The sequence below is a fragment of the Sphaerodactylus townsendi genome, linkage group LG06 (assembly GCF_021028975.2).
Source record: "Sphaerodactylus townsendi isolate TG3544 linkage group LG06, MPM_Stown_v2.3, whole genome shotgun sequence".
Taxonomy (NCBI): Eukaryota; Metazoa; Chordata; class Lepidosauria; order Squamata; family Sphaerodactylidae; genus Sphaerodactylus; species Sphaerodactylus townsendi.
The window spans coordinates 121,940,228-121,958,831 of NC_059430.1; the positions used below are offsets into that span (position 1 = coordinate 121,940,228).

At 44.3% G+C, this 18,604-nt stretch overlaps 2 protein-coding genes across 3 annotated transcripts in view; both read left to right on the forward strand.

The window, feature by feature from the left end:
* LOC125435051 (phospholipase A2 inhibitor gamma subunit B-like) overlaps positions 1-18,604 on the forward strand; it is a 113,624-nt gene that overhangs the window by 19,270 nt on the left and 75,750 nt on the right. The gene's annotated exons all lie outside the window — the stretch shown is intronic.
* LOC125435052 (phospholipase A2 inhibitor gamma subunit B-like) overlaps positions 1-18,604 on the forward strand; it is a 43,821-nt gene that overhangs the window by 1,334 nt on the left and 23,883 nt on the right. For both annotated transcript variants that reach the window (XM_048501065.1, XM_048501063.1), the window contains exons 2-3: positions 10,671-10,773; positions 13,100-13,216. In XM_048501065.1, coding sequence (XP_048357022.1) covers positions 10,725-10,773; positions 13,100-13,216 — 166 coding nt within the window. In that variant the 5' untranslated portion in view covers positions 10,671-10,724. The remainder of the gene's footprint in view (positions 1-10,670; positions 10,774-13,099; positions 13,217-18,604) is intronic.

The following is an 18,604-nucleotide window of genomic DNA, read 5'->3' on the forward strand; positions in this document are numbered from 1 at the left end:
GCTCCTTGGGAGAGGAAGAGACAGGGGAAGCTGGACCTAGCCCTTGGATTCCACAGAAAGCCCAAACAGATGTGGTAGAGACTGCATCAGGTGCAAAGGGGGAGTCTCAGGCCAAACTCAGTGTCCCATAGCCTCAGGCTTCCAGCCTAAGAGCTGGAGTTATGAGCTGGAGTCACCAGGACTGGGGCTGAGAGCCGAATGGTCTGCTCAGCCATTCCATTGAGGGACTGGAGCACCTTCCTTATGAGGAGAAGCTGCAGCGTTTGGGACTCTTTAGTTTGGAGAGGAGACATCTGAGGGGGGATATGATTGAAGTCTGCAAAATTATGCATGGGGTAGAAAATGTTGACAGAGAGAAATTTTTCTCTCTTTCTCACAATACTAGAACCAGGGGGCATCCATTGAAAATGCTGGGGGGAAGAATTAGGACTAATAAAAGGAAACATTTCTTCACGCAACGTGTGATTGGTGTTTGGAATGTGCTGCCACAGGAGGTGGTGATGGCCACTAACCTGGATAGCTTTAAAAGGGGCTTGGATAGATTTATGGAGAAGTTGATTTATGGCTACCAATCTTGATCCTCTTTGATCTCAGATTGCAAATGCCTTAGCAGACCAGGTGCTCAGGAGCAGCAGCAGCAGAAGGCCATTGCTTTCACATCCTGCAGGTGAGCTCCCAAAGGCACCTGGTGGGCCACTGCAAGTAGCAGAGTGCTGGACTAGATGGACTCTGGTCTGATCCAGCAAGCCAGTTCTTATGTTCTTATGTTCCATCTGTCCTTGGCTGATTCAGCCAGCAGAGCAGTTGCACCTGCTTCTTTTCCAGGGTTTTCCTGATCAAAGCAGCCAGAAAAGGAGAAACCAGCATGGAAGCAACTTGTCCATACCTCCTGTGCACCTGCTATTGCTCCGCACCTTAGACTTAGTGTGTTTGACCTTGGGCCAAACTTTTCTTATTGGGTCCCCCGCCCCCCCACAACCGTGGGCTTTGACCTGATATGTGCTCTTCTGATTTGCCCTTCTTGGTTGATGCCTGGACTGCTGGACATTGATGTTTTGACAAAGGGCTGTGTTCGGATTATGCTTGTTGCCCGTCTCTGCAGGTGCCTCCCTGAACCCACACAGAGACCCACTTTTAGAGTTAAAACACTTTTAGAGTTTCTCCACACACACACACCCTCATTTTATCTAAGGAACTCATAACAGAATAAGTTCATCCTCACAAGAATGTTGTGAGGTAGATTAAGCTCAGGAAGTAGTTAGTCCAAGGTGATCAAGTGTACTTCATAACTGAAATTTGAGGTTAAATCCCTCCCAGGGTGTTTGTTGTGAGGGGGGAAAGGGCAAGGAGATTGTAAGCCCCTTTGAGTCTCCTGCAGGAGAGAAAGGGGGGGATATAAATCCAAACTCTTCTTCTTCTACTATGCAAAAATCCTGGGGGGTGGATATCAAGCCCAAGCAGACAAAAAGCACCAACTGGTAACCTATGCAGTGGGTGATTGGGTTTATATATCAACCTGCAATATCAAGGATCTCCAAAGTTGCAGGAAACTGAGCAATAAATATATTGGTCCTTTTGAAATTGTCAAACCAGGTGGCTTACAAACCCGAGTTGCCAGAAAACCTAAGGACTATACACTCTATCTTCCATTGCACCCTCCTCAAGAAGGCAGCCATACCAAACAGGCAGTGTCACCTCCTGTGAAGGTTGGGAACATAAGTCATAAGTCAGTGATGGCGAACCTATGGCACGGGTGCCAGAGGTGGCACTCGGAGCCCTCTCTGTGGGCACACGCACAGAGTTCACCATGTGGGGGGCGGAAAATCACACCCCCACACCCCCACACACATACATCTAAGCTGACCTGGGCCACTGAGCACAACGTGCGTACACTGCAGTGAGCAGGGAGGACTCGGCTGGTGGGTCTGGTGCCTGTGCTCTGGGTGGCTGCTGCCGGGGGGGGGGAGCGCAGAGGAGGCAGAGGTGCTAGAGAGGCACAGAGCGGTGCGCACAGGACTTGCTGGAGGCCAGAGCAGGCTGGTCCCTGCTCTAGCGGGGGGGGGGGAGGAAGAGGGAGCCAACCATTTTTTTCTAAACTAAAACCTCAGCATTCAGGTTAAATTGCCAGGTTGGCACTTTGCGATAAATAAGTGGGGTTTGGGTTGCTATTTGGGCACTCGGTCTCAAAAAAGTTCGCCATCACTGTCATAAGTCATTCAATTTACAGTCAGCAACCAGTACAAGATCAGGGCACATCAGTTTCAAGGTACCGTTACCATAGTATATATATATATAGACAAAAGAGTACTAGAAGCACTATTCAAATGTTACGTAATCTATAATCTATAATAAGTGTACTAAAAGCACTATACGAAATATTACATAATCTATGGTAGTTACAAGAAGGAATATTTGCGACACTAATACAATTATGATTGTACTTCTACACAGTTGGTGACTGTTTACTAAAAGGTCAACTCGCGAAAAAAAGCAAGTCGTAGGTAAAATACATTTGATTATGGCAAAAGATTAAAAGTTAATATAGCTACACTTGTAAAGTGCCTGTGCAGTCTTGCTAAAACCTATAGTGACATTACTAAAAAAACTCCAGCCTCCGACCATATCTTCTAAGGAACCCAATGTATTCAGTCTTTCCCTCCCTTAACTATTCAGCCAGCAGATGTCTCTTATTGTGTTTGCAGATTAAAGAACAAAAACGGGCCGTTGCTCGTGTAATTTTCTGGTCCCTACCTGTCAATATGTAGGTTGGGAACAAGATCCACCATGAAGTAGACGAAATCCTGGATCCTTGTATAGGTTGGGTGTGACTTCAGTACCTGATTGCATGGACTCACTGGGGCCCCAGGTTCAATGAGTGGGTGAATGGTGACAAAGTTTGTGCCCCTAAACTTATCCTCATTGACTGGGTGGAAGGGGCCCTTAAAGGGGGCAGATTGTCAGTGTGTGCTTAATGTCTGAGGCCTTTTGAGGTTTCTGAGTCTTTCTTCATTCCTTTGCACTTGTTTGCAGCAGTAGATAACAGAGGTATTTCTGGGCTTTGCCCCAAAGGGAGGGGTAACCAAACGACTCCATATCTTTCCCTGATCCCTGGGAAAGAACTTTCACTTTTCCTCTCATTTTTCCTGCTTTCCTTTTACATAGTTGGGGGCAGGGGAAGGAGTGAACCATGGACATTTGGGGGGGGGTGCTTTCAGAACTGTCTTTGCAAAAGTTCAGTGCTCTTTTCAATAAAGGCTACTGCATGATAAACACCAGTGTCTGACATTGAATGAATCCTAGATTTGACAGCAATACATGGTTTCCAGGTGTTGAGATACCCATCTGTGCCTTCTCCTCTCATTTTGTTTGCTAATTCGTCCATTTTTGCTAATTTGTCCATTTTTCCATCCATTTTTTCTTTTGTGGATCGTTTCAATCCTTTCCATTTCTGAGCAATTACCAATCTTGCTACTGTATAACCATATATATCATGAGTCTCTGGTTTGTTTGTTTTGGGAAACAATGCAGAGACACAGATGCTACATCATAAGAACATAAGAACATAAGAACTAGCCTGCTGGATCAGACCAGAGTCCATCTAGTCCAGCATTCTGCTACTCGCAGTGGCCCACCAGGTGCCTTTGGGAGCTCACATGCAGGATGTGAAAGCGATGGCCTTCTGCTGCTGCTGCTGCTCCTGAGCACCTGGTCTGCTAAGGCATTTGCAATCTGAGATCAAGGAGGATCAAGATTGGTAGCCATAGATTGACTTCTCCTCCATAAATCTGTCCAAGCCCCTTTTAAAGCTATCCAGGTTAGTGGCCATCACCACCTCCTGTGGCAGCATATTCCAAACACCAATCACACATTGTGTGAAGAAGTGTTTCCTTGTCCTGGAGACATGGCAAAACATGGCAAGAACTGACCAGGGTTTTACATTTTCTTAATTCCTATGCTTATTCACTATCATATTCAGCAGAAATAATTCTATGTATTGTCGAAGGCGTTCACGGCCGGAATCACTGGGGTGCTGTGTGGTTTCCGGGCTGTATGGATGTTCTAGCAGCATTCTCTCCTGACGTTTCGCCTGCATCTGTGGCTGGCATCTTCAGAGGATCTGGCAGAGGATTCAGATCCTCTGAAGATGCCAGCCACAGATGCAGGCGAAACGTCAGGAGAGAATGCTGCTAGAACACAGCCATACAGCCCGGAAACCACACAGCACCCCAGAAATAATTCTAGTTTTAAACCCATGTTAAGTTTTGTTATCTTCATTTCTTCTGCAAACTCTATCCAAAATTTATCTATCTTTTTACATGACCATCGCCAAGATCAAATGAGCCCATTGTATTTTAACCAACCACCCTTGGAAACTACAGTGAGAGTCTGAGAGCACAAGGAGTTCCAAAGAGGGGGAAATGTGTGTGCCAAGAATCTAACCCAAGGGGAATGTACTTTGAACAGGAAGGAGACCAAACTTGCATTATGGCCCCAAACGTCAGTCAATACAGCCTAAGGTGTCATTTGCTTTCTTTGCTGCAGCATCACATTGGCTTATACTCAATTTGTAGCCCATAGATAGATAGATATTTATTACGGCCTTTTGGCCAGCCAACAGTTCAAAATCAGAGTACACGTGAACACATAGCACGCCATCTATACAAAAATATTATATAAATTGTAAAATCCATTATAAAATCTATTGATAAATAACATTAACTTCAGGCATTATTACAGTCCTCGTTGCACAGTACAGCTCTTTGTCTTAATAAGGAATTATGCTTGTAGTGTACCAGTATACAAAATTTAGCTACCTTCTGTGAAATGGCGGAAACACGATCTTCTAATAGCATTCTTACAGAATTTGTATCTGAATTTTCTATGAATGGATATACACAATGAGTTAACAATGGTTGGATTAACAGCTCCCTTTCACCTTCATGTAACTTGCAATGCAGTAAGATATGTGACACTGAGTCAAACAGTCTAACTGCACTTGGGATGAATCCGTTCCCCTGTGAGCGAAAAAACCTCAAGATTGCCTGTGAACTTCTTTGAGCCGATTGAATAACTGATTGTTATACATGGGCTGTGAGTTTCCCATTGTATTGGTACACCACTCCTAAATATTTGAAACATTTTGTTTGCTTTATCTGTTGCCCTTTCAGCTGCCATTTAGATCTCTTGAGTTTAGTATTGAAGTGCACTATCTTAGTCTTGGTATAGTTGATGTTTAACAGTTCTTCTGTGCACTTTTGGTCAAAAATCCTCAGTGCTCTCTTCAGTCCCACCCTTGTAAGAGATAATACCACTGCATCATCTGCATACATAAGAATGGCTATTCTTTTATTGGGGATAAGGGAAGGTGCGTGGGTATCTGCCCCTTGAAATGCAGTTATAAGTGTATTAACATAGATGTTAAATAAATGAGGAGCTAGGAGACACCCTTGCCTCACCCCTTTCTGGATAGGAATGGGTACTGTTAGCCTGCCATCATGCGTAAACCTTATCTGCACAGTTGTGTTTTCGTGTAACTTGATAATTAGATGGAGGAGACGCCTATCAATATTAGTTTTCATTAGTTTTGTCCATAGCCGGCTACGTGTGACATTATCAAATGCGGCTCTAAGGTCAATGAAGGCTGCAAATAGAGATCCTTTTTTAATATTTACATATTTCTCTATCAAATAGTTAAGTATTAGGCACTGATCCATTGTCGACAGGCCTTTGCGGAAGCCTGCCTGTTCATCTGCCAATATATTTTCCCTATCCATCCATTCTAGAAGTTTTGTACTCAGATATTTAGTATAAAGCTTACTCGTGACATTAAGTAGGCTAATTGGTCTATAATTAGCCGGTTCTGTGGACAAACCTTTTTTGAAAATGGGAACGATCATTGCAGCATTCCAGTCTGGTGGAAAATGACCGGTGCTATTAATATGGGGAAAAAGTTTGGCCAGTACCGGTGCCCACCGTTCTGCATTGGATTTCAGTAACTCTGGTGGCATGAAGTCATTTCCCAGGGCTTTACCTGCTTGCAGCTTTGAGATCATAGATTTAACTTCCTCTGGTGTCACTGGTGGCCACAAAGGGGTATCGGTTATGGCAAGGTGTTAGGGCCTGCTGGTCTTTATAAAGATTAAAGAAATATCTCTCCCAGGCATCCCCTGAAATTGAATTCGCCATCATGAGGTTATGAAAAATTTTTATTCTTTGTAATTAGACTCCAGAAAGTTCTGGAATCATTTGTTTTCGTCGCTCTTATTAAAGCCTTCCATTTGACCTGGCTGTCTCTCCTTTTTTTTGTCTCTTATTAAGGCTTTATATACTCTTTCCCCTTCTAATACTTGTGATTGTACAATCCAGACATCTTGAAAGTTGTTGAATAGTTTTAAAAGGTTATCTTTTGCTGATTTACAGTCTTGATCGAACCAGTGTTTGTTACTTGATTCTGGGTACGAGGTGTCTCTGCTATTCTTTGTCAGAAGGGGTTTCAGGGTTTGTACCAATTCCTCATACCTGCCCACCACTGACCCTTTATTGGCTTGTTCTAGGAACTTGTCTTTCATCAGTCTGCCAATATCTGAGTTAAACCACTTGGTAAATTGTTGTTCTAATTTGCTGCTCCATTTTATTCTCAGTTTATTTGACTCCACTGAGAGATTTAAATGTAGTTTCCTAGTGGGTCTCAGCTGTCCAGTTGTCATTTTCTTTTTTTTTCTTTTTTTAAAGAATTTTATTAAATTTAAATAATTACATAAAGTATAAACATGTTACAATGAAAACAATAAAAAAAGAAAAAAGAAAAAGAATAAAAGTCTTATTATTACATCTTTCCTCTAATCCAACACAATTCCTATCTAAGTTTACACAAAATAATCCTTATCTCGTTGAACATCAAGTGACTTCACAAGTGGTCTCTGTTGCTGTTATCTTCATCCGATATGATACAGTTGTTATTTGTCATTCTTCTGGCTCCATTTGGAGCCAGTTGTCATTTTCAACACCAGGGGAAAGTGGTCACTTTCTATCCTAGGGACAATAGTAAAGTGTCTAGTTCTATTTAGAATTTCCTGTGATCCCATCATATAATCAATAGTAGACACTTTTGTTCCAGACCAAAAAGTAAATTGCCCTGGGTAATCTCCTGGCTGGCTTCCATTCATGATAACTAAGTTATATTTGTTTGCAGTCTGGTATAAGTACATTCCAGCATAATTTATTGCTGTATCCGGATTGTTTCTCTGGGTGTATCTGCATGGTTTCTCATTGTATTCTGTGCATGCCCCGTATCTCTCCAACAACCATTCATCGTTCTGTCCCATTTTTGCGTTAAAATCACCCTCTATAACTATTTGGACTGTTGGGTAGTTCAATAGCAAAAAGCCTAGCATTTCATCTGCCTTGGCCCACTTTTCCTTAACCTGTGCCTTAGACTGAGAAGGGGGGAGGTAGATATCCACACAGAGAAAGCTAAATACCTTATTATATAATAACACCACTAGGGCCCATGGGCCGTGGCAGTCAATTCGTTTAACTTGCACCTGTAGACTGGTTGAGATGAATATTTCCAACACTCCTGATGGTCTGCCTCCCCTTACGCTTGGTGTTGCTTCAGATGTTATAGAACAAAAATTAGGAATGTCGAAGGTATCAGTCATCCATGTCTCCTGTAAAAACAAAATGTCAGATTGATTAAGAAAAATTTGTAGCCCATCAAAACTTCAAGATCCCATCCTACAATTGCCAGCTAGCCCTGGGCTCAAACACCCTGGCCGTTTCCGCACGGGCATTTAATGGTGGCCTGGAGACAGCAAAAACGCCGTCTCCAGGCCGCCATTCGCACAGGGGGCGCAGCTGCATCGCAGCCGCACCGCGAAGCCGGCGTTTCCCCAGAGCGCTTGGAAGCGCTCTTGTTGGGGAAACGCCGCCTCAAAACCGCTGCCGAGCGAACGGCAGCGGCTTCGAGACGCCTCCCCCACCCCGCACTTACCTTGTCCCCGGGCCTCCGGCGCATCGCCGAGGCCTGGAGACACGCCCCCCTGCCCTGCGCCACTGGAGCAGGTGCGCAGGGCCAGGGGGGCATGTCCCCAGGCCTCGGCGACATGCCAGAGGCCTGGGGACATGCCGGGTCGGCCGGGCGCCGGCGCTCCGCGGCGCCGGCTGCCCGGCTCTTTCCAGGACCGTCCGTGTGGACGGTCCCAGCGTCGTCGGGTCGGCGTCGAAAACGCCGACCCGGCCGCTTCCGCCTTCGTGCGGAAACGGCCCCTGAGTGTTAGGACATAATCAGGCACCTCTTGGCTGCCTTGAAAAGACACTTGCATTTTTTTGTGTTATTACTAAAGAAACATGGCACCCTTTCTTGATCTTGTAGGGGAGAGGGATTTGATTAATTCCTTGCCCCTCTTCTCGTACTCTCTGGTTTGTGTGACTCAACAGGGGTTTGAATAGGGTTTTACAGAAAATCAGTTTTTGACTGCCCTGAGAATAAGTGGGGCTTTATAGTTGTGAGCCAGCTTTTCAGTTTCATGGGATTCTTCCTTATGTTGAAAGAGGGAGACAGGTTAGAAAACAACATGATGGAATAACCACTATCTCTTTTACATTTGAGAAACATAAACCAAAATTATATTGAGTAAGGTTTGATTTTTGTTCCGTTTTGTTGTTGCTGTTTTCTTTGCACTCTTTATCAATAATTTAACATATCTAAATTTTAAAAGGAAATAGACGAGGAATAGTTTTGATTCCCAAGTGATGGCCATGGTCTAAAGCAGTGATGGCGAACCTTTTCAAGACCGAGTGCCCAAATTGCAACCTAAAACCCGCCTACTTATCACAAAGTGCCAACACCGCAATTTAACCTGAATACTGAGGTTTTAGTTTAGAAAAAACAGTTGGCTCCAAGGCACATGTTACTCGGGAGTAAGCTCGGTGAAGCAACTGTGCAACACTTCGAATGGATGAATCACAACCCTAGGGGGGTTTACTCAGAAGCAAGCCCCATTGCCAGCAACCGAGCTTTCTCCTAGGTAAAGGATCGTGCCCAGGCCAGCCTAGGGGTGTGTGGGGGGGTGGGGGGTGATTTTTCATCCCCCAACACATGATGAACTCTGTGCGTGCCCACAGAAAGGGCTCTGAGTGCCACCTCTGGCACCCGTGCCATAGGTTCGCCACCACTTGTCTAAAGTCTAGGTGTACTGAGATATCATATTAAGGCTTTTAAAAGAAAAAAACCAGGGCTTTTCTTAAAAGGTGAAAAGCAATGCAATATACCACCCTAACTGATATGTAGGGGATACTGATTTTTTTCATTACTAGCCCTAATAAAGATTTACAGCAAATGTAATACACCAGCCTAATTGTGACTACTGGATTTTTGAACGATCAGTAGCCCTAATTGTGACATGCAGCAACTGAAATGAATAAAAATCAGCCTTACAGTCCAATTCTGCACCTGTTTACTCAGATGTAAGACCCACAGAGTTCAGAAGGGTTTCCACCAAGGAATGTAGCTTTCCATCACAAGCATAGGCAAATTTGCCCGAACATGCAATGGAATTTAGTTTTGTGTAAGCAAATGAATTTTCTTGTGTTAGTTATGCTCTCCTGATAGTGTTTGCCTAGTGATTTCTCCAGACAACAATAGACCACAATCAGTGGTGGGATCCAAAAAATTTAGTAACAGATTCCCATGGTGGTGGGATTCAAACAGTGGCGTAGCACCAATGGCGTGGCTGGGCATGACGGGGGCGGGGCATTGCTGGGCTGGGCTGTGGCAAGGACGTAGCCGCTGCTCCGGTCCTTGGGCGGGAAACGAATGCACGCAGGCACAGGCTGCCACGCACGCTGGTGCACCTCCTGCTAGACTGCTTCAAGTTCTGCACGCTACTGCTGAGGAGCGGAGGAGGCGCGTAACTAAGGCAAAAATCATGTGGCAAAATCACCAATTAGTAGCCCCCTCTCAGCACACACAAATAATTAGTAACCTACTCTCGGGAACCTGTTAGAACCTGCTGGATCCCATCTCTGACCACAATACTCAGATCCCGAGACTTCCTCACTGATAGGTCCTTCTTCTGAACCTGCTATCTGGACTCCACAAGAATGTTGGCAGAGGGGGTCATCCATTCATTGTAGTGACTATCAGTGGTCCAGCAGTGGATGGGAAGTAAAAACAACTTCCACAGTTATGGGACATTGGAACTGTACAGTTCTACAGTTATCCTCAAGTTTAGCCCAGGCCTTCAGAATCACTAAGACCACAGTAGCTTAGGACAGTTCCAATAGTACTCCTTCTAACCAGCTAGGATTGAACCAAAATTCTCACTCTATTTGAACAGAATACAAAAAATGTAGACCTATAATAAACTTGAAAGGTGGTCTATTAACAAGACTGGCCAACAGCCAATTTCAGGGATGGATGCAAAGAAAGGGCTGATGTGCTTTGAGATAGAGGTACCTTCCAAATGGTGATTAATTACTTTAATAAGAATGTTTGTGGTCCATTCAAACCAGAGCAACAATTGGGCCAAGAAGGAGAACATTTATATTACCCTCCTTTAGCAAATCATAGGAAGAAGCTGAGTTAATCTTGAAAATTTCTGAACTAAAATACCTTGTTTCCTTTTTCCATGTATGCATCCATTTCAACAATTGGACAATCACTCTAGGAAAGAGAGTTCACTTCACTAAAAAAAGAGAATTTTGCAACGGCTGCCACTGCTATGAAGACTCTCTTGGGACTCCTCCTCTTCGCTGTGCTTCTTGCAACAGGTAAGCAGCGCCTGCTAGCCCTTTGATGATTTCCCCTTTCAATTAATTTTTAACAGAATTTGAAACTGCTTTAGAAGGGGTTTTTTTGAGCTTTTATACCGCCCCATCCCCGAAGGGCTCTGGGCGGTGTACAACATAAAAGGAAAAAATATAGGCAGTTAAAACATTTAAAAGCAGTGCAACTGTAAAAACATTTCTAATAAATATAATAAATTACAATAAGATAGATGGCGTTCAGCAGTCTGCTATTATAGTTCCCTCCCCTCCCCTAAAGGGGGGGAGAAATGGCGTCCAATGTTCCAATCTAAAAATTCCCTCCCCCTTCCAAAAGGGAGGAGTGGCAAGTCTGAGATGACAGTTGGCCCAGGTGTCAGGGCCGGGGAAGGGGGGCACCATCAACGGCCGGTTCCTCCAAAGGCCCGGCGGAACAGCTCCGTCTTACAGCCCCTGCGGACCTCACCGAGGTCCCGCAGGGCCCGGACAGTTGGAGGAAGAGCGTTCCACCAGGCTGGGGCCAGAGCCGTAAAGGCTCTGGCCCATGTGGAGGCCAGCCGTATCGCCGAGGGGCCAGGGACCACCAGTAGATTGGCCTCAACTGATCGAAGAGGCCGTGCAGGGACGTATGGGGTGATGCGGTCTCGAAGATACAATGGTCCCAGGCCGTGTAAGGCCTTAAAGGTCATCCACTGTCATTTGTGGGATTCATTCCTTCTACTGCCAGTTAGCTTAGGTATCAATCAATCTTAAAAGGGTCATTTCGTAAAGCTGGGTGCCTTACCAGTAATGTACCAAAACTATGGTTCTTTATTCAGATATTCTCAAACAGCTGAGATATTTAAATTTTATTAAAAAGACAAATAAATGGTAGAATCAGTTGTCTTTATACAGTTTCAAGTATAAAAACAATACAAAACAAGGCTGTTCAGCCAGACGCAGAAGAACAACCCCAAGAAAATAATTCTTTATGAATGAATCTTTCTCAAAAATGGTGTTGGGGGCTTTATAGAATTGGCTCATCTAGACCATTTGATCAATAATTAACCAAATGGGTGTTGAATAGAGTTGGATCTTCTAGGTGATGAAGAAGATGACCCCCAGGTGGTGAAGAAGATGACCTGAACATTCTTGGCAATTAAGCCCTATCTGTCCAATTTAGAATGTCACCTTGTAAAAGCCAATTCCGTTACCTAAAGAATAACACCACTTAAATTAAATACAAACACAGGCTCATTCCGCACATGCAGAATAATGCACTTTCAAACTGCTTTCAGTGCTCTTTGAAGCTGTGCGGAATGGCAAAATCCACTTGCAAACAGTCGTGAAAGTGGTTTGAAAATGCATTATTTTGCGTGGGCGGAAGGGCCCACAGTTTACAACTTTAGAGAGGCCAAATGGTTGCATTATAAATGACCTAGCAAAACCAAATAGTTGCCTCATAAAAGACCCAATATACAAGATAAATGATCTCTAAGGCCCTTTCCGCACGGGCCAAAAACGGCGGCCTGGGGATGGCAAAAACGCTGTCCCCAGGGAGCTGTTCTCGCAGACAGGCTTCGCCATGACCTGGTTCCTCTTACATCTTCCCCAGGGCGGGCAGTCCAGGCCGCCCTCAAAACACCTCTCTTACAACTGCACGGTTTTTGAGTAAAGCAAGCGTGAAATTCCCCTGGCGGGCGCTGGGTGCAAACGGCACCGCCTGGAACACGCAGCATTCGGTCCCTCTCCCACTTACTGCTTGTCGCCCGGGCCATCGCCTGCTGGCTCCTTCCTAAGACTCTCCCATAAAAGCTGACCTCCGACCCCTAGGAGGGCAGCGTGGCTGGGGCTTAGGAGGCCAGCAGGGCGACGACGGCGACGAGGTAAGTGGGAGAGGGACGGGGAAGAGGCGGCTCCATGCAGAGCTGCCTCTCCTGCGCCGGCCTCTGCGGGGTCCGCTCGCACGCTCGCGTGCGAACGGCCCCCACCCTTCCACCGGCAGAATTCCTGCCGGTGTGAGGGCGCCCGGAGGCCCGTGCAGAAAGGGCCTAAGTAAATTTAAAGGAATATAAATTTCTTCACACACTTGTATAACAATTTTGAAAAACTGAGTTGGGGGAAATAAAACAGGGCTAACACATTTGGGAAGCAGGACTTGTCTCCCCTCAATGGGTTACATAGTATCCTACACCCATTATATTTGCCCCAAGCTAAATCAGACTAAGACAACCTTATGGCATATTTGAAGTGCTGGTAAGCTAAACCTGGCAATACTGTGTGTTATATCAGGGTTGGAACTTAAGACCTCCATATCATAAGCTTTGTAAGATTCTTTCTGTTCTTTTCCCAGGTGACTCTTTGGAGTGTGAAACATGCAGTGGCCAAGGGTACAACTGCACTGGCCAGAAGGAGCCATGTTCATTTGGCCTAAATACCTGTCAGACCCTTGTGGTTGAAAGCACAGTAGGTGGGTAGAATGGATCCTAAGATTTGCACATGCTGCTTGTGTATTTTCTAAAAAAAAGTGTAACACATTCCTATACAAGTATCTTTGGGACAGCACCCAACAACATAAACCATTTTAAAATTCACAATAAAAACTCAGAGCAGCATCAAGACAAAAGCTCAGGGAAATATGGTCTTTGCTTAGTGCCAGAAAGGGGCGGGGCATAAATTTTGCGCTAATTCAGCCTCTCTGAGAAGGCATTTAAACCACAGGCATAGAAGGGTGTAGGATTGAACTATTTATTACAAAAATTACTTTGACTACCCTGAAAATAATCTACTCCAATTTAAACCTACTCGCTAATCCCTGCTCACAAAAAGCCATTGAAACAATCGAGCACATCCTCCTAGATTGCGAACTATATACTTCATCCAGAAGACAATATATAGACCCACACACTGAGAATTATGCCTACTCACCAGACAAGGTCAAATCCTTCTTTCTGCTTTGTGATCAGTCTCCTCAGAGATCCCTAGACATTGCCAAATTCCTGGCGCTGGCACAGCAGATTCGCCACAGATTTTAGTTTATTTATTTATTTATGGTTTTAACTGCAGGAAATGTCTGAACCTACTTATTTTAACTTGATTTTCCTCAATCTCCCTGTTGTATTTTAAACTTATGCCAATAAAAAGGTTGATGATGATGATGACCTACTCGCTAATACCAGTTAGATGAGAGATTCCCAAGTTTTTTAAGACTTTAGGCACCTTTGGAATTCTGAGGCTGATTCTGCATGGGCCAAAAACAGCGGTGTGAAAACAGTATAAACCCCTTTACACCATTTTAAGCCCTTTTACACCATTTTCACACTGTTTTCACACTGCTGTTTTTGGCCCATGCGGAATCAGCCTGACTCAGCATGTTTGGCACAGTCACAAAATGGCTGCCACAGAAGATAGAGTCCACCACAAAATGGCTACTACAGTTTACACCAAATGGCTGCTGCAGTTTACCTGTACACAGATACACAGTAAAGATTCCTGTGCTATGGTGGCAGCTGCTGCAAAACCAACATTAAAAAATTCTGCACAACCAATCAAATCCCCGATGGCCAATCTCAAACCCTACTGCGCAAAAGATTCACATGGCTCTACCCACTTTCTGGAAACCTTTGTCCCATAAACTACATATGTGTGGTAAGATTAGGGAGGGCAAAGCACAGACATGATATTCACAGAAGAGATTATTCTCAGCTCAGACTTATTTAGGCCTTTTTTCTATAGTGAGAATTGGTGGTTTATAAGATTACTAGAATGCCCCCCCCACCCCCTGTCCTTTTGCAGTGTAGTACTGGTTTTCTTCAGAGAGACTCTAGAACTTAAAGTTGCTGGGATGCTGTGCCTCTTCAGACCTTTATTCTAATCCCAGATTTTTTGGGAGTGGTCGGAAGGAGCCTGACTGATTAATCATAGTAATTCTACTCATACTCAGGCTCATTCCGCACATGCAAAATAATGCACTTTCAAACTGCTTTCAGTGCTCCTTGAAGCTGTGCGGAATAGCAAAATCCACTTGCAAACAGTTGTGAAAGTGGTTTGAAAACGCATTATTTTGCGTGTGCGGAAGGGGCCTCAGAGACACACATCCTTTCACACTAGCAAGTGTCAGCAAGGAAGCTCTCAATTTATCATTAAAACAGAGAAATAAGTGAAACTGGATATGTATTTTTGCTCCTCTCCCCACCTCCCCACTTACTGGGAAGGGACCCGCCAAGTCAGCGTGTACAAACTCAAATGACCTGGTAGTCATTCTCTAACACGTTTTGTAGATTGGGTATGCCTTCACCTTAGCTCCGCTACAAACAGCACAGTCCAAATAGCGCTTACATGGTTTGAGGATTAAGTCACAACGATTTGCCATGTGTTTAATGATAGTGAAACTAGCATGACCTAGAACTCTGTGTAAATAGTGGACACACTTATCATGCATGGGTCTGTTATCTAGACAAGCTGCATTCACAACATTGTCATTCTCCCCTTTTGGCAACATTACATATAGTTTGTTGCATAGCTTGCCCCTGGCACTTTCTATATTGTTTTGTAGTACAAAACCATTTTGATCAAAAATATTTTTGTGCCCCTGTTCTGCAAGACTGGAAATACTCAATAAACAGAAATCGAGGTTAGGAACACACAGTACTTTCTCCAGTTATCTTCCTAGGCACAGCACAAAAACAATATCCTGGACGCTTATGTTAGCAGGTGACCCATTGGTTAAGTTCACATGTTTCACAGTTGCTCTGGTCATATCTGCTAAAAGTTTGCAGTCATTGACCACATGTTCAGAAAAAGCTGAATCCAGTAACCACACAGGTTGCTTTCTTTGGTCTTATGTCTGAAGCACTGTTGCCAAACGCTCCTTCCTGTGGCCGGCATGGCTAGACTTCAACTTGAATGACAGCCCCTTTTTCTCTCTCTCTCTGCTGAGGACAGTCTCTGATAATGTGATTCTTCACTCTGCAACAAAAACATTTTCTCATTGCATACGACCTTGGTAGCCAGCCAGAATTCTGTGTTTCCTATCACTTCGTTTATAGCAGGCTTATCAAAAGCAGCAGTTTTTTGGCAGTAATCTCTCTGCTTCTGGAGTTCCAGGAGTCTTGCTGTAACGAAATCCAGAGACAGGTCAGCCTCATCAATGTTTTGCGTGCTGCACACAAAAGTGTCCCAGCTGTCATCAAGGGAAGACAAAATGATGTAAGCTTTATGCTGTTCTGTAAACAACCTGCCTCTGTCCTCCAGCTCCGTGAGTAGCATGTGTAGCTGCTGGATGTGACAGGACATGTTCTCAGCTCTTTGCAATTTTAAGTTGTAGAGGTGTCTGGTCAGGACGACTTTGGAGCCAGCTGTCTCCTTTCGGTACAACTCATGCAGAACCATCCAGCAATCTTTGGCTGACTCGACACTTTGTAGATAAATGAGCTATTTGTTCTCCATGGCCAACGTTATGGAGGCTTTGGCCTTAGCATCAGCTTTGCTTTCTTCTGGAGACCACTGAGCTGGCAGGTTCTCTACGATATCCCACAGGTCTTCCCTCACGAAGTAACATTTCATTTTAACACACCATGCCGAGTAGTTATCAGAATTGAGCCTCTCAAACAGCAAACCAGCCAACAGGAGAGCCATTGTGTTCTCTTGTCTTCTTGCTCACTGGTCAGCCTTCACTGGTCAGTAACTGGCAGTAAAACTGGGCCCATAACCAATATGTCAGCCAAAGAATGTACAACGGTGCCACCAGCCCAAGAACCTTGACAACCAGGAGATAACGCAGGTGCTGAGAAACTACAATGAGACAGCACTGTTCATTCCAAAACACTGGGAGGCTTTATCTTTACTTGCAGGACAGGAAAGTACAACAAACTGCTATACAGGAAAATAAAGCTCAACGTAATGTAACTCACTTGATACAAACTCCTTCACAATCACTCACACTGGCTTTGCAGGTCAGTTCAGTCTTATCAGTTTTTCCACCTATCACATAAGAGATGATCTCATTGCACCTGGTCTGCATCTGTCCTTTCAGACTTTTTGCTGACTTGTGCTATCTAGATCAGAATATGTCACTTTGGCTGATTCGGCATGGGCCAAAAAAAGCAGTGTGAAACTGGTGTGAAAATGGTGTAAAGGGGCTTAAAAGTTGTAAAAGGGTTTATACTGTTTTCACACCATTTTCACACTGCTGTTTTTGGCCCATGCGGAATCAGCCTTTGACACTTCACATATTCCAACACTGCTGAAATTTTCAATTCTCCCCATGCTGCCTGGAAGCCTCTTTAGGGATGGTGGTTGGATGTCTTAATTGCATGTGGAGTTGTAATTTATTTTATGACTGTACAGTCTTCAATGTGATTTCAATAAGATAATACCGTCCACCATTCCACCCTGGTCACTAGTCGATAGTGGAGAAATCACAGCATGGTGGAATGGGCTTGCTCTGCCTGTCAGGCCCTATTCCACTCTCAAGCTTCTCCCAGGGGTTGCCAGCTTTCCCTGGGGAGAGCTACCTTTCTCTCTGGGTAAACCACTGCCACCACCTGGCCTTTGAGAAACTGCCCACTGTGGAAGGCCAGGAATCCCCAGTTTCCTTTCCAACCATGAGGCCTAGACTTGGTTCCCCTTGGTCCCCCTCTCTTGGGTTCCACAGGGTAGATTGGAGGTCCTGGAGGAAAAGCTATTCACCAGCTGCTTGCCTTCCTCCCCCCTTCTATTCAGATAGCACATTCAAGATGGTGGGGCATTTGTGGTTCAGAAAACTGTTCTCCACATCTAAGGTTTAAAAGTATTTATTAAAAATAAAATAGTCACAAGGATATTTTAGCACTGCACCAGATTGAGCAAGGGTTTCCAAAACAAATGTACATGCAAATCCACTGTCCCTCTTGGTAAACATAACCTAGCAGTTGTTGAAAATAGGGTAGGCCCTTAAAGCTTAGACGATTGCAATTCTCAAAGAGTTCTCATTACCTGGCAGGCTGAGTGAGCTCCCTGAATGAGCACATGGTCTAAAAATGGCTGCTCTCTGCACAGCCCAGGCAAGAGGTCTGCTATCTACAATGACCCAGCAGAAAGAGAAAGAGAAAAGAGATCTTGCCCTTCTCTTCCCAGAGTTTTATCAGATCCCAGACGCCACCCTCTTTTGACCTGGTCAGGCTGGGTCAAGATATATTTCCCCCTAGGTCAGGTAACTCTTCCTGATGTCCCTCTGGCATCTTTTTAAGTCCTCCAAATCTATAATACCTGATAGGAGAAGAGGAGAAAGAGAGGGGGAAGGAGCCCATTTCTCCACACACAGCTTTAATAAAATCATTGAAATGCCACAAAACACCAGGCCCTAATGCCATTCCAAGTTATCTTTTAAAGAAATATGCCACCTGGTGGATCCAACCCTTAGACAATCTGTTAACCATGTTAGATCATTTTGGCTTTTTTTCAAGTCTAATACCTTATCTACTAGAGGATTCTTATCAGTCCAAATAGTCCATAAAGATCCAGCAGAGGATTGCCCACATAGCAATTGACCTCAATTCTCTACTCTATTTTGATGAATATTCCAGTCTGAGAATAATCTAACAAAGAGTATACAGCCATGAGTCTCAATGGAAATTTCCCTTAGACACCCAAATCTGTTCCCCTCAATACTTTAAAATAACACCAAAACTTAACGCTTGATCAAACTATTTGTCTACTCTGGACAATCCTAGATACTGAAATGTTTTCATGCAAGCTAGAAGAAATACACTACCCTCAGCAGTCCTATATGGCAGATATCCATTCCAAAGCCTTTATTGGCATTATAAATTACAGAGTTAGTAAAAAGGGGCTTTTATCTATTGACTAAAGCATTAAA